A 16319-nucleotide genomic window follows, 5' to 3' on the forward strand; every position below is an offset into this window, starting at 1 on the left:
GAGGCCTGACAGCAGGAGGGTTGGTATTATTGCTGTTTAAACGGTAAGAGTGCTTGAAAAAAGAACAAATGTGCGTGATTGATCGGCAAGTCTCGTAAGATTAACTTACATCTCCCATAAAAGTCATGTCGTCCATGAAGACATTTTGAAAGTTATCTAATTGTTGTGCGGACACATTTGTCAGAAACACTGTAACAAATTAAACTTTCTGTCACTTGGCTCCGAGAAATAAAAGGAGAAACATTGTGAGACGAGAAAAAAAACACATTCAATCACTGTTACCGAAGTACGCAGGGATGAGTTTGAGTTTGTTTGGAAATCACAAACACTTACACACCTTATTTGGTAAGTCTCACTGACAAGTAAAAGACAAATGCCTTTTCCACAATCCTGTAACCCATCCTCAAATAATACATGACAAAAGTTGTTACCGATCATCTAATAAAACCTCTGGGAAAGAATCAAGCACAGAGTTATGAAACACCCCAAACATTGACCAAGAAAACAAACCTGGGCCGCAGATAGCGGCATTGAACAGCCAACATTCACAACAGGCCTTATACCTTGCCCTCACCAGGACCTTCACTTTTTCTATAGACCATCACAAAGGAAATGAGAAATGATCCCTTTCCTGAGAGAATAATAGGAACGAAAGTCAACAAGGTGTCATATGGTGTGATAAGGAAACGTAACAATGAGGTTTGGAGGAACTCCCTGAAGGCTTGAAGGAGACAGCTTGCCAAGATCAAAACTGCAGGAGTCAATGTTGCAAGGTGTGTGTGATGTGTGTGTACGTGTGCGCATGTGCGTGTGTGTTTTTAAACCCATTACTCACATCAATAAATGTGTAGATATAGCCAAACTATGGCAGCGTCTATAGAAGCAAACGCTCATCCGAGTTCAATGAACTCTTTGCACCGAGTCGCTGGACAGAAGACATGCATGAGAGCAGTGGGTCCATCTTTACAAAGGTATCTCATGTTGCCAAACATTGTTCATATTCAGAGGAATCTATTATACTGGACATTCCGAAGTTTGAAAGTTTGCCAACATATCTAACGCTAGATCAAAGAGAAAAGTCTCTAAAATGATGTACCCGACTGATACTTGATTGACGCTGCCATAACAAATAAGACATCTCAGGTTCTAATTTTTCACTCAACTAAGCATTGGATATAGTACCTGTTGAAGGCATTGTATTGTCTCAGTCCTGTGAAGAATTGGAAAAAATACCTTTAACTGTACTTGAAGTTTCCTCTCCCTGAGGTTTAAAGTATGTTATTTCACTCAGTCGACCTCTTTAGCAACTAGCCTCCATCCTGTAATGTTGATGCACACGAGGCTGAATGCTTGAAGCCATACATCCATGTTCGTCATGCAGGACAAAGAAGGGGGCCCGGATTGTATATACAGGTATCCTGTTGTTACAAGCAGGAAGGTCGATTCTGGAGCAACATATTGCAAAATGATTTCTTCCTTTTTTGTAATGCTCCGAAATTATCGTTTGGCCCCATTAAAGCCTCAGACATTTTTCTCAAAAGTTTTAAATGGTTTGCATACCCATACTAAATACACAATATCTCCTCAACCACAAGGGCTATTTGAATAATTTCAAAAGGTATAATATGCAGAAAACACTAATGAGACCAGTTAAGAGTATTATATAGCACTATTTGTGTACATGGTCTATTTACTTTATGATAGAACACAGGAAAGAAAAAATTAAAAAATCCTCTTTTTAATTATGCAAATCATCTCGCGTACTATAAAATAGCACTATATGTTAACGGTATCTCTGCAAAGTTTGAATTCAAATAAGTCAAGCAGTAACTTCCGGGACACTTTTTTCCCCCAGTCCGTCCCTAATGTGGACTACACGGCATTGAAGGCTTCGGTCGAAAGCGCACGGCCCGCCACTGATAGAAATATTTATGGTTGAAATGTTTTACAAAAATTGAACATCAACTTAAATGTTCTTGTAAGACCAGGCTTTGCAGTTTTTTTTTTTTCTCTGTCACATCAGTGGCTTTGGTATCGATTCATGGGAGTACGAGGACTTGGAGAGTAAAGAAGAGCACCTGATAAAAAATTTTGCCCCCATTTTTTGGGGCACCTGCCGGAGTCTGTATATTCTGTATATAGAGATGTGTTCATACTCTTAGAGGGTGGGAACACTAGTTTAAATTCAGGTATTACCTTGTTAAAATGCATACAGTATTTACCCTTTGTGAGTCAAAGTCATTAACTCCGTACAATCAGTGAAATAGCCGAAAAAGAAAATTCAAAGTACATGGCTGACTTGGTCTGAACTTGTGGAGTAGCCTCTGAGACTCACGCTCATTTGGTCCGAGGAAGCCGGGCTACCTGGTTCAATTGAGGCACACAGTACTGTCACATCTGTTAAACTGCGAGGCCTGTCGGTTCTGACCTTTCCTTCCAGCCTGGACCAGCGAGTCCGCCCCCCCAATCCATATGAGGCCGGTGTCCAGCTTGTGTCCACAAACGGGGGCTGCTCTCTCACTCTGGTCCTGAGGACACCAAATCGCATTACCAACACATATCTCTCACAATCTACTGCGACAGGATCACCCCCCGCAGGCAGGGCTGAAGTGGATACAGCAATATACAACAGCCATGTGGAGGAAAGAGGGAGGCTGGGGGTAGAGGAAGGAGTCGCACTGTTGTACGCGCAGCAACAATGTCATTTAATTGATTCCATGGCATCTCATCAATTTTGATTAAAATGAAATGAGCCTCTGTATGTTTGAAAAGGTTAAAACAAATTGAAGTTGGAAATCACAGCTGGTAATCACAGTTTGTCTAACAGCGGGCTTTTAATGAAGCGACCTGCTCGCCATCATTCATTACAACCTCCTCCGTGCATATGGAGCAAGTCTGCTTTTTATTTTTGTGTGTGTGTGAGAGCACATTCGTTGTATTTGGAACCGCATGTGTTAGAATTGGATTAGCATCATGGTCTCATCACAGATGAAATACTCCGTGCAGTTGTTTAAAAATGGAGCCACGGTCTTAACATGATGTAAAAAAAAAGAGTAATGCTTGACCAATAAGCAAATTAAAAGACCCATCAGATGAAAATGTTTATTTTTTTATTCACTTCACAGAAATTCTCTGTTTCAATCAATTATCATGATAAAGTAGACAAGCACGTGTTTTTTCAAAACTCAGAAATCCATCCCATTCTTATTCTCGACCATGTTACGGAAATTGTTACTTTTATTAATGAAACCACACTTTAAACCATGCACAAGATGGCGTTGCAACACATCATCACTTGTAGACTCTTGACTTCAATACAAACTTGAATAGAGTGGACATCCTCAAACTAAATGACTCCCCAACAACGCCACCTATATACTCTGGGAAACAGCCGAGGCATCTGCCTATCTGCCTGTACCCTGTACTCCACCAATGAAAAAAAAAAATAGAACTTGAGCAGAGGGGAAATGAATGGCATATTAGCTATGAATAAATCTAATGATATATATAAAAAGAACTCTCAGGGACAAATCGTATTACATCAGGAGTAAGGAGACAGTGTTTCATTCAAAGGCTAAAACATAACTACTTTGAACACTTATGACACGACACAATCAGGAAAATATCTGGCAAATCAACATTTAACACTTTCAAGCAGAATGCACGCAAACAATAAACACATTCTTTGACAATATAGATCTCCCCAAGATAACAGAACCTCTTAACGGTATCTTAGACAGACCCAGTAGGCTAGATGACAGAGAAAGCACTTCAAGCTAGATCAAATAACCAAGCACCTGGATCAGATGCTTTCCCCACTGAATTTTACAAGCACTTTTGGACCACGCCATTATTCATTAAGACGATAACAGACATTTAAAAAGACCAGCATCCCACCACAGAGGAATTCAGCACTTCTCCTCAAACCTAACAAGGATCCTGCTCCGTGCTCAAGCTCGCGCCCTTCATCGCTCATCAACACAGACGTTGGAATTATTAGGAGACTGGAAAAAGTTATCCAACAAGCTAGTTTCATCATTGGAGACGCTGTTCAAATAATATGCGCCGCTGATTTATCCTCGAAAAAATAACCACAAATCAAAAGACCAACACATTCATCTTTTCATAAGATGCAGACAAAGCATTTGACTATGAAAACCCTTTTACTTGCAACGTTAGAGGTTTGGCTTTGGAAAGTCATTTATTTAACGGATTAAGAAATGTGGTAACACTCGTAATTATGTCTACCATGTCTGTGCTTTATTATAATCTGCTCATATCACCACATGAATTTAGTTAGAAGCACTCATACATATTTACAATGCTTTATAACAATACTCATACCACATTGTAAAGCATGTTCTATTGATTTAAAGTCAAGCATTACAATACTTGATAATTGCTGGTGACTGACTCACATTTGTTTTTGCAAGGATCATACATTTCCATTGTTGTAATACATTATAATCACTGTTATAACACATCAATGTGATTTAATTTAATTGCTTTGAGTAAAGTGAAAAAATAACATATTTGCATAATCAAGACACAAAACATTGTAAAATACAGTTTTACTTTTTAATATAACATCTATGAAACAACTGTTAAAATTCGATCAATGTATCTAATTAAAACAAAGCCTTCACAATTGACTGAGAAAAAAAGATTTACAGATTAATATTGATGCAACCCCTTAGAAACAGATTATTTGCATCATTATATATACACACTTTAATCTGGAACATGGAATAATAAATAAAGAAAAAAAGAGTTCACAGTTTTCAGGGTGAAATGTAGATAAAAGAAAGATGTTCTCAGCGTGTTGAACCCCAGCTCGGATATAAAACAGAGTGAGAAACCATCACAGAAATAAGTAGAACACCAATGGAGGGAAACAAAATCACATATATGGAAACTTTCACATAGTAAAGAATCAGCAGATACATTTCATTGCTTTCCAGGTCTCAAATGCCCATTTTATAGTGTTTCTAGTCTTCTTCCACCCTCACCATGAAAACTGATTGTGTCGCAAAAAAGAAAAATCAAGAAATGCAATGCAGATGAATTGAGCAATTATAGCACATAAATCGTAGAAACACAATTCAGAAATTGCACTGTTTTTGTGAATTGAACAAATACAAAATAAAAAACAAAATCTTGAAATGTTTGTGTCCAAGATCAAAGATGAACTTAAATCGTCTGCTGGTATTAAAGTGTGATGACATAACTCTCCCTTATTGTGCCTTATCTTCAGTTTCAGTGCCTTAAATAAATTGCACACTCATGCACTTCTTTACCACCTTAACTTAAACCTCATTGTGGACTCGCTCTATCAGTGATTTAAAATACATACCCAAATGAAGCCTGGGGTAAATCACTTGAAAGTAAAAGAACAGCAAGCAGACGCACATAATGGAATTATTGTAGGTGACTACTGGCACCTGGTGGTGGTTTAGAGAACCAGAGACACTTCCATAGCCCCTTTATTGCACCTACGCTTCATTAAAGACAAAATATACAGAAGTCATTAGTTCTCTCAGTGGTGAATATAAAAATCCAGGCGAGATTAAAATTGTACTCTTTGTTTTATTTTAAAAATCAAACTTTGCAGTGTTAACAAAAAAAGAGAGCAAAAAAAAGAAAGAAAAAAAAGTCACATAATTGCAATGTGCCTTGCTAAACAAATAACAGTGCTGCTAGTTAATCTGAAAGCATACCCCGCTGGGATATGATGTTGTGAAGAAGCACCGTTGCCTTTTTGCTCACAAATTGCCCTATTTTCAGTGGTTGATTTGCTTTAGTAAACTTAAAGCTACGTAGACGTGCTGCTGTCTCAGCAATAACAGTCTTCAGTAGAAATGCAAATAGATACACATGCAAAGCAAACCTATGGCTAATTATACAGCCGTCTTACAAGGTCTGTGTCCCTGAGCACTGAAAAAAAGTTGAATGCGCAGCATGTATGCTCTTCGTAGACATAATACAGAACATCTGTGGGTTTGCCGGATTGGAGAGATCTTAACAAAGCTTACTGTACACTAATTATACTGCAACACAGAAGCATGTGGACTCTTTGCTTATATTTAAAAAGGAGTTGATTTGGCAATTTTTCTTTTCTCATTTACAGAAGACCACAGAGACAATGGAGAGGGTACACAAAGCTATGTTATCTAAGTCAAAGCCAAGGTAAGATCAGGACACAGAGAATGATTGATCTAAGTCAAAAACATGGCAAGGCAGCTTAAGTTTATGATAACAACGCTGTCGCTAAATTTAAACCTCCAAAGATTGCAGGGCTTCTAAAGTTAAAAGGCGCTTCATTCAAAGTCCAGGGCATATCTGTGACAACGGATTGCTTCCATAGGGCTCTCAACATGGCAACTTCTGTCGCTAACCGTGCAAAGAGCAGCAACAGCTAATTGTAATCTAGTGAGAGCTCGTGATAACCTGGGCAAAGAGGAGGCGCTTTGCTTCTGCAACAACGGCGTGGGACAGGAAGCCATTATCAGCTGTAACTGTTGTGTGAGCGCACTCGGACTGACATGCACTAACATACCGAGATATGTACATACAAAGCACAGAGAAGCTCGGACTACGACAACTACAGAAGAAGTGTGTCGTCATCCTTTGCTCAGGACGCCATTACTACAGTAGACCTCGACATAACGGATGGTGGTGTGCTGCTATGCTAATTCAGCTTCATTAAAACACTGAGGGCCCATGTGAATTTTCTGACATATTTCCATCCTATGACTAACTTTTATCATTTGTTATTTCTTCTTTTCTTTTCTTTTTTTAAGATTAACACATAACCAAAACACAACTTTTGAAGGATTTAAAAGTCTGCAATACAACATTTATTGTGCAGTGATTTGGGGAAAAAAAATCTCTATAAGGCACTAAAATTGAACATAGAAGCACCCTAAAAACTATATAAAAAGGCAAGCCCATGACTTAAAATGTGGATCTGCTGTGGCAAATGACTTGAATCTGCCTGAAGTCAGAAGGCAGACAACACTTATGCGTTTTCCTTTTCAGTGCAGTGGCTACAGTGTTCTCTCTCTCTCTCAGAGCGGTCAAGGAGAGTTCAGTCATTCTCAGTCATCTTTTTTGTCAGAGATGCTGTCTTCCTGTTTTTCAGCTGAACTGGTCTGACCGGTTAATTCCAGATCACCTGGATTCGCCTCCTGCATAGCTTGGTATCTCTGAAGCTCCAGGTAAGTGGAGAAGAGCTTGGCGTACTCCGGGTGGGTCATGGCAAAGTCTTGAAATTCAGCTGAAGAAGCACAGGGAAAAAAAACACCTCAGGATAAGGGAATTACAAACAAGAATGCTAAAAAACTGTTTATATATATATATACCCATCCCATAATGTTGCAACAAAATGTAGTGTCCGAATCTACTCACTGAAAGTGATGAAACCAGAGCCGTCAGCATCAATCTCCTTAAAGAGTTTGGCCATGTTGATATTGGACACGCCCAGAGCGGAGCGCAGCAGAGAGGTAAACTCCTCTCGGGTGATTTTCTCATCCTTATCTGTATCAAACAGCTGCATAAGAAACAAAGAACAATATAGTTCACTTTCAAATGGTGGCATGTTTGAGACCAATACTGCTGATTGAAAGTGTGGAAATATCCAGGCAGTTAAGAAAAAACTAAAACGACTAAATCTTAAAAAGAATCCTATCTAAAACGTAAGTCAGAAAAAAGAAGAAAAACATCAGATTATTACATAAACACCAGCACTGTTTGTCGAAAACCACATTTGACCATTATGGCCAGCATACTGACTCCATGCTCTTCACAAAAGACAGACGTTGTTAACTTGACATTATCCAAGCCTCTCTGCATGTGCTTCTGTTCTTTCTACAGGAGCGTCTGCTAGGCTCCAATGTCAACTGAACGCAGGGCTGGCTGAGTTTAGATTTACATATTTTCTTTCGATATAGTATACACACACACATAATGGTTCATAGATTCTAGTTACTGGATCTCAGAAATGTCGGCTTAGCAAAGCGTTAGAACTTCAATTTACCGATGATAGTGACATAAAACCAAGTTTAACAACTATCCGCAGGAATCCAATCCAAACATGGAACGATGCTGATACAGCGGCGATTATTTGCCTTCACACATTTCGGCTGTTCTCACATGCAAAAGCCGTCTTAAGGAGTACTGGCTTGGGTGATCTGATAAAGATGGATACTACCATACACATGTATGTATATTTGTATTCAGCATGCATTAAAAAACAACAGTGCATATCCTTTAGGCCCATGTAGGAGCAAGGTCAGAATATTTGCGTGTACCTGGAAAGCCATTCGAAGCACATCTTCTGTGTTGGCTGGTCGGCACAGGATGGTCACACCGATAACATACTCTCTGAAGTCTATGGTGCCATCTCCGTTCTAGACAGGGACGAAGAGACAGCAATAAAAAAGACTTGAGTCGGGAAATAAACTAATTATTATGATGGATGGGTACTTAATCCTTTATTGTGTAGAAATACAAACTTATATCTGGGATCAACAGCTTTGGATCTTGATGGGTCATTAAAAAGGGTAATATATGTTTAATAGCATAAGTGATTTGGCTATTCTCTGTTACTGGAAAATGATGAGTCATAGCATTTCTGAGGAAAAAGAACGCTTCAGACTCAAACCTCTGGTCGACATACCAGTGACGGAGGCCAAACTGCTTTGATCATAGTTTCCTCTGTCAGGCTGTATAAATACTGAACGCACACCATAACGTCCTCCCACTGTTAGTTTCATCGGTACACATGATATGCAGTGATGCAATATGTAGGAAATTCTCTCAATTGTATATAAAGACCATTGCACATTATGTTGTCAACCATTATGTTTCCAGGGCAGGATCGCTTCGTGCAGTATGTGTCAGGGCCAATTTGACTGTACTAAGAACTATTTGTGTGTCAAAAGAAGGAAATTCTGTATTTAAGTGTCATTGTCTCAGCCAGGCGTAAACCTGTGTGTGTGTGTGTGTGCGTGTGTGTGTGTGTGTGTGTGTGTGTGTGTGTGTGAGTCATTGCGTCCGTGACTGAGTGACTCTGAACCTCAGTCACGGCCATCGTCACGGTCATTGTATCTGTGTTTGTCCGCTAAACTTGCATCCTGCTGCAGCAAAACTGTATCCAATTTTGTGGTGTTTTTGTCGAACAGAACTATTTGACATGCAAGTCTCTCACCCTGTCAAACAATGCAAACAGCTCCTCGAGGGCCGGGTTGACAGGCAGCTTCAGGAATCTGGCAAACTCCTCGATAGTGATCCGTCCCCCTTTACAAGAGCTGGCCATGGCTGCGAAGCCCTCCAGCTCCCTTTTCACATTGTCCCACTTCAGACTGAGGGAGCAGTGCACACATGAGGAGGTTGTGGTGTACATCATACTCGGTCATACTTTTCATTTCAACAGCACTGCTTTTGAGCGACATAGGTTGTCAGGTGTGCGATAGATAGACAACATTGACCATAACAAAAAACAACAACAACCTCTCAAGCAATATTTAGTAATTGTTGCTGCCCCTGCCTGGCGATGCCTAAAGTGTACTTAAGTGAGATGTTCTTACTTGAGTTTACGGCTAATTTTGGTGAACTCAACCAGGCCGGCCTCCATGGGCAGCGTTAGCTCACCAGCTGAGATCATCAGGCGGCAGTCTTCGTATGTGTGATCTGTCACAGGAACTCCCAAAGTCCTGAAAGCAGGCAGTTTGCACATACAGTGGTCAGCTCACATGTCTGTGATGCTCTTAAGATCAGAGGAATGCAAGAAACAAACTCATTGTATACTGTAGTAGTTCAGTAGGAAAGCAGAATTGTTGGTTGAATATAAATCACAGCCATCGTATTAAACAGCATCCATCACTACGCACCTATTTCATTTTCTCATCAACTTACATATACTCCACATGTGTTTAACATTGAATGTATTACATGTATAAGCATACGTATTTTTGCTTTTCCATTGTACTTTGTTGTGTTGTCTGCGTGAGCAATACATAGTGGGATGTACATTTCAGACAAATTAACACTTACTGGGCCATAGTTTCTCGCACTCTGCACGCAAACAGGGGAGGGCTTTTCTTCTCCTCCTCGGTGGGGATATGTGTCGGCAGGAACTGCAAAAACAGATGAAAAAGGTCCCGTGGACGGTCAACCAGGAAGTAAACTCCTAATACTTTTGCATGGAAACCAAATCGCAGAATTCAGAAGACGCATCTTAGTTTGATATATCTTGGAGAATGCTCTGAATTCTTTAAGCAAATTAAGGCGACACACTGAGCTCTCTTTAGTTTAACCTGACAGCAGAGGATGCCTCTGATCGTAGCAGTAGAGCTGAATGCTTAAGCTGCACTTTGGAGAAAAATCATGAATAACGTTAAATAAAACATAACAAAACTAAAATTGAATGCCTCCACCACCAGTCAAAATGCAGTTTACATCCATGTCTTGACAAAATGTCCTCACTTCATCAATTTATCGTAGTAGACATTTGTGTAAAATTGTCATAACTAAGATTATAATGAATTCTTGAATTATTGGGTCACAGTGACCTTTCAGCGCCAAATTCTAATCAGGTCACCCTTCATGTTCAAGTGGATGTTTGTGCAAAATGTAATGAAATTTCCGCCAGGCGTCCCTGAGATATGACGCTCACAATAATGGGACAGATATGAGGTCACAGTGACAATGACTACCAAAATCTAATCAGTTCATCCTTGAGACAGAGTGAACTCTTAATATATAAGATGCACATATTGGGAATGCCGTTACCTCGATCTCTACTGTGGTGTACAGCTGGCACAGAGTAAGAAGCAGCAGCGTCTTCCTGCACATCAAACCAAAAGGACAGTCGGCCACAAATGTTGATTCCACATCACCAACAGTTGTTACAGGACAAGGCAGTAATGTTGCCGTTATCGTGTAATAACCACATTGTTTAAGAAACTATGAGTGAAACATAAGGACATGTAAAAAGCATACTTACGAGCTGAAACCCTGCCAGGTCCAAGACACTGTATCCTGGAAGACATGCAAAAAGCGTCATAAAACATTAACACTGAGCTACAGTGGCAGACATGTTGTGTGATACAGCCAAGCTTATGTTGTTGCCTTCAATGTCTCATTGGGACTTTCAAGTTGGACAGTTCAGCCAGCCAAATTCATAAAAGCTGAAATGGCACACAACTTGAGAGGATGCTAATGTCACCGAAAAGATGTGCAGATTCAGCTGACTGATAAATACAGTGTATTAAACTGTAATACACTGTGTGCACAGTAACCCAACAGGATGCTTTTCATCTTTGACTCGGCCGACAATACAATTATCTTCTGTGCAAACTAGTACAGTGTGGCACCTTTATCAATGTGGCTCTCCACCCGTGAGGAGAAATATATGAATGCCATGCTACAATCACAATCGCTCACCAGTTTGTTGGGATATCTCATAACCACAGGCTGCACGGGGACCCCGGGAATGAAAGCACCTAGAGGTGGGGAGCAGTGGGAAAGACATCATGGAGACTTCTCGTGGTCTCGTCAGTGAACAACATGCCAGTGCACAAACCACATCAAGTAATGAATGAATGGAGCAGTGTAGAATCAAGTGTTCTTCTCATTGTTTAACCTTTCCACTGAGTTGATCCTCTTTAAGTTAAAGGGAACATATTATACACTGTTTTCTTCTTCAGTATATTAACTCAAGTAAAATGAACAATTATATTAACTGAAATACTTCATAAAGTTTAAGTGACAAAAGGAATATTTTTTTTTCTGTCAAAATATTTCTTGTTAACCATCCACTGGTACATTCCACTGATATTAATGTTTTTACCTTGTTTGAACGTGATGAGACAGGAGCGATTTGTACACGTTCCCTCTGGAAATATCAGAACCTAGAGTGGTTCAAATGAGTACAAGTATTATCAAGAATGCAATGTTGTGCTGCTGCCGCTTGCAACATGGAAAGTCTGCTTTTGAAAAAAATGTCAACATTGTACGCATGTGATAGTGTTAAAAGAAAAATACATCATTATAAACAGAGTGTTTTGGGACAGACCTGAGGCCAGCTGCCTCCTGACTTTGCTCTGCTGTCAATCTCCTGGATTGTGTTCTTCCTGGAGTCCGGGTCCCTTCTGGACACCAGCACTGGCTGCAGGCAGCGCACAAACCCTACAGAAGAGGCCAAACACAAACGTCGACGTTGTACTCTGAGAAGAAGAAAATACTAATGTTTTGTCAAATTGTTTACTTTCACTTTAATGGGCAGGTCTTGATTCATGTCAATTCAGTAAATGGTAACTTACTGATGATATGAGTGTTACGTGACAATTAATTAAAGTAAACAAGCTCTGTGGTGTCACTATTATCAAAATAGGATGACAATGGATGGAAAAGGGTCATACTTATCAAGTCCACAGCACTCTGACTTCAAAAAGCACATTTGTTCATGCGAGTTAAGATAACTGAGTGAAAAGAGGTCAGTGTCAAGATGTACTTAAAAAGTGTTTGCAGTCAATATGAAAAATAGCAACATGTCTCACACTTTTGTATAGTGGTCAAAAGTACACATACACACGCGCACATGCACACACACGGTTAAGAGAACCACAAAGCCCCCACAAACACTTTTAGTGCTGATGAAACAGCAAAGCAAATGAAAAGTATCTCACTGCCAAAGATGGGTGTCTCCAGGTTCTCAACACGCGAGACGGTGGAGGGCAGGCCTGCAACGATGCACACGATCCCATCAAAAAAGGTGGAGTGCGGGGCCACAGCCAGGATGGGGGCCTCGCTGCTGTTGACTTGCTTGCCCTTGACCACCACTCTGAAGCCCATGCAGAAGTAGTAAGTCCTCCCCAAAGCAGCCATCACGCTCCGACACATGAGCCTGGAAACGACCACAACCACTTACATTACTGGGTTTAAGAGATTCTGAAAAATGTCAATGTGGAGCACAAGTTGCACTAATTTGTTTCACACTGGGATCGGCCATGTTGAAATGTCTCTTTCTTCATTATCATCCCCTCCAGGGTCATGTATGTCAGTGTTTTTTTTTTTTGGACAAATGGACAAAACAGAAGTGTTTCAGTAACAGGAAGACTGACACCATTTCACCCTCTTCTTGAATTCTACAATCACCAGTTACTTCCTCATAATCTTGAGAAAGAGTACGGTCGTATAGCTTGAGACAAAATTACGAATATTGATGTGGAGCTATTAAAAAATGTGTCCAGAGTACGTAAACCTGACACTATTTAAAGCTGCATTAATTGTTCTGCTCAATGGAGCAGGAACTTTTGATAGTAGAGAGCTTTCCACGCAAAAACAAAGCATCGACACCTTCATATACTGTCAGCTGATGACTCAGATATCAACTACTTAAATATGCAGACAGAGAGAAAAAAAAGAGCAACAGAGGCTGCCATTTGGAGTTTCGTTCCGATTCAACGGAGACATCAAAATCACAACTAATTGAGGCTCTATGAGGTCAATTTAATAAATAAACTTGAAATTGTGAAATCTTACTCTTTGTAAAACCAAAGCTTCAGTTAGTTAAGCCCACCCTGTTGAATATCTGAGCCAGGTCACAGCCAAGCAATAAGTAGGTGAGCCAACTAAGCTTCTCTCTTGTTACCGTCGCCTACACCATATTTGGTCATAATCGTTGAAAAAGGTGTTGCCTAAGGTCACAAGAATGTCCTTGTTAACTTAGCTTTGCTCACTGTGTATATAACAGCCGCTATCTGCACAACTGAACTGTGTAAAAGGCTGCACCCTGTTTGGTACTCCGAGAACAAATACCACAGTGGAAGCACTACGAGACAATTTGTAAATCTGTGACTTATGACATGCCAAGTACAAAGTCACATTATGTGTTGATAATGTGTGGATATACACAAGTCCTTGAGATGTTGGTTTCTACTCATAAAGAGATGTATCCCTTGTTCAGTTCTTTGTTTTGACCCCTCCAATACCACTGACTCTGAGGGGAGCTGAGCTTAAGCAACACTAGTGTTGCAGATATGATCTTGAGCGACATGATTTGGTACTAATGTAAGCTGCTGCACATTCTGCAAGCCACATCAGGAAATATTATTTTGAGAGTATGCTGCGGTCTCTGTGTTTTCCTGTCCAGTTTACAAACACAGGAAATACACTGCTTCTGCTACTTCTTGCTTTCTAACATGTAATATTCTAGTGCAGTTGTATTTTATTCATTTTTTCCCAACTCTCAATGTATGCCTTGAACAATAGCTATGTCTGTCTACATGCACGAAATAGCTTGGCTCACCTGCACAAAAAGGAATAGTATTCAAAGCCAACTCACCTCTTTGTAGGCCGAAAGTAATGTATGGTCAAATATATATATATAGATATAGTCACTGTGTTTAGAGATGCAGTTGCTTTGCATACACAAAACATTTGCATGACGCTGCACTGGTAGAAAGAAGTGCAAAAACAATATCTGTGTGTTACTAACACCATAGCCTGGGGAACTTTGCATGCATTAGGCAAAGCTTAATTTACTTAAGCAACCAGGTAGACATGTTTTTATGAATATGCATGTATGTAAAAGCGATGCAAGTAAGGCAGCTGAAGTTGTGTTGTGATGAAGTGAGTCTGCTATTCAGAAGGACTGGACATGAAATATGATGTCAGTCTGGTGAGACTAGAGGATCTGGTGGGTTGTGAGGTGTGTGTGGGATAAGTGTTTGCATCCCAGTTACCGTCTCCAGCCTGTCATTGGTTCCACGGTTCCTTTCAGCGGATGGTTGAGGGTTATTATGACAGCCACTGGCCATGTCACCATCAGAACCAGGGACAAAAGGATGGCGCGAATAGGGACCAGGAAGATTCCCAGGAGGACACACTGCATGGAGAGGGATGGACACGGACACAGACACACACCATAAACTGCAGGCCTATACCATTTAAGGGAAGACTGCTGTCAGGGTAAACTGCAGGCCGGCTGTGGACATTTCAGAGCAAACATATGCACGAGTCTGGAAATCCTCATCACTGGAAAGCTTTCTAGAAAAGCACACACAACGGCTCTCATTGTTTGTGCTTTACAAGCAGATTGTCAAAGCCTGGTTGGAGAAGATTATAGGCCCTGGTTACAAAGCAGCCTGTGTGTGTGTGTGTGTGTGTGTTTGTAATCTCACACATCAGACGTGTGCATGGATGTGCGTATGAGCCGTGCTACCAATAGCGACCATATTCGAACAAAAAGCTTGCTCCTTGCATGACCACAGACGCGGAACGCCATACTCACTTTTATTATAGCCGCTTTGGTCAGTTTGGTGTCTTGAATGAACGGGTTGATGACCGCGGGCAGCAGCAGAGATTGTTGCCTCGGCAGGGTGAACACTCGCTGTGGCGGCATTGCAGTCCGGGGAGCGGTAGACACGGGCAAATGTTCGAGTCGAGACGGCGCTATGTTATCATTTCACTTCCTCAACGAGGGGAGCCTGCTTTCTCATTTCTCCCTCCCCGGTATCGGACGAGCGTACGCGCTACCGCGGTCACAGTGCAGGGAGTGCGGAACCAGGCGAGCGCCTCCAAGCCCCGCCTCCAACGTGGTCGCAGCGGGTCAGAAGCCCTTCCGTGTGTGCTTGATTTTGTATTTTGTAATTATTATTATTTATTTTTTTTAAAGCCTGCGGAAGGATTTCCCTCCATTTCTACAATCGGCGAATCCTCCTCATACGTGTTTCGCAGGATGCTATTATTCCTTTAACGGTGTGTCTGATCCATATTCGAATGAATGAGCAGGAAGCCACCGTGCAGTCAGGGATCACGCATGCATGCGGGTGGTTTTGTGCAAATACTGAGTAGGAATCCGATATTGTATTCATCTGTGCGTGCATGTGCAACGATACTGGAAGTATTGCAATGGTGGGGGCGAATAAGCAGCCATGATTTTAAAGGGAGGAAACATTATGTTTGTTTACAAGCTTCTATGAATGTCCACGTGGTGGCGCAGTTTCATAAACAATTCTCGTTTGGTGCTGCCCTTAAAACAAAGCATACCTTCTCTCCCAAGAGATATCACTGAGCAGGGTGGAGGAGAAGCCGGTCATTTCAATACGTACCAAGTACTTCTGCTGTACTGAGTGCCATTTTAGGGTCCTTTAAGTTTACTTTGCTTTACTAAGTACTTTCATTTCATGCTTTCATACTTGTACTTTACTATATTTTACCTCGAATTATTGTTGACTACATTTTTACTAACGTTACATTCATTTTTTACAGCTAAACTTGTCACTTTATAGTCGCATTTTCACAAAAACACACGA

General features: G+C 40.8%; 1 protein-coding gene across 1 annotated transcript; it reads right to left on the reverse strand.

Annotated features, from left to right (window-relative positions):
* Positions 1-3172: 3172 nt before the first annotated feature.
* Positions 3173-15543, reverse strand: lpcat2 (lysophosphatidylcholine acyltransferase 2). Its single transcript, XM_068605060.1, has 14 exons — positions 15296-15543; positions 14748-14890; positions 12690-12907; positions 12077-12189; positions 11852-11912; positions 11446-11504; positions 11006-11040; positions 10792-10846; positions 10054-10136; positions 9588-9713; positions 9209-9362; positions 8310-8408; positions 7408-7549; positions 3173-7276 (listed from the first exon to the last, which is right to left on the reverse strand). The coding sequence occupies exons 1-14, from the start codon at positions 15404-15406 to the stop codon at positions 7098-7100; spliced, it is 1578 nt and encodes a 525-aa protein (XP_068461161.1). The 5' UTR covers positions 15407-15543; the 3' UTR covers positions 3173-7097.
* Between the last annotated feature and the right edge of the window lie 776 nt (positions 15544-16319).

Source organism: Clinocottus analis, unplaced genomic scaffold, assembly GCF_023055335.1.
Source record: "Clinocottus analis isolate CAN_PGR_092001 unplaced genomic scaffold, fCliAna1.0.p SCAF_1, whole genome shotgun sequence".
Lineage (NCBI taxonomy): Eukaryota > Metazoa > Chordata > Actinopteri > Perciformes > Cottidae > Clinocottus > Clinocottus analis.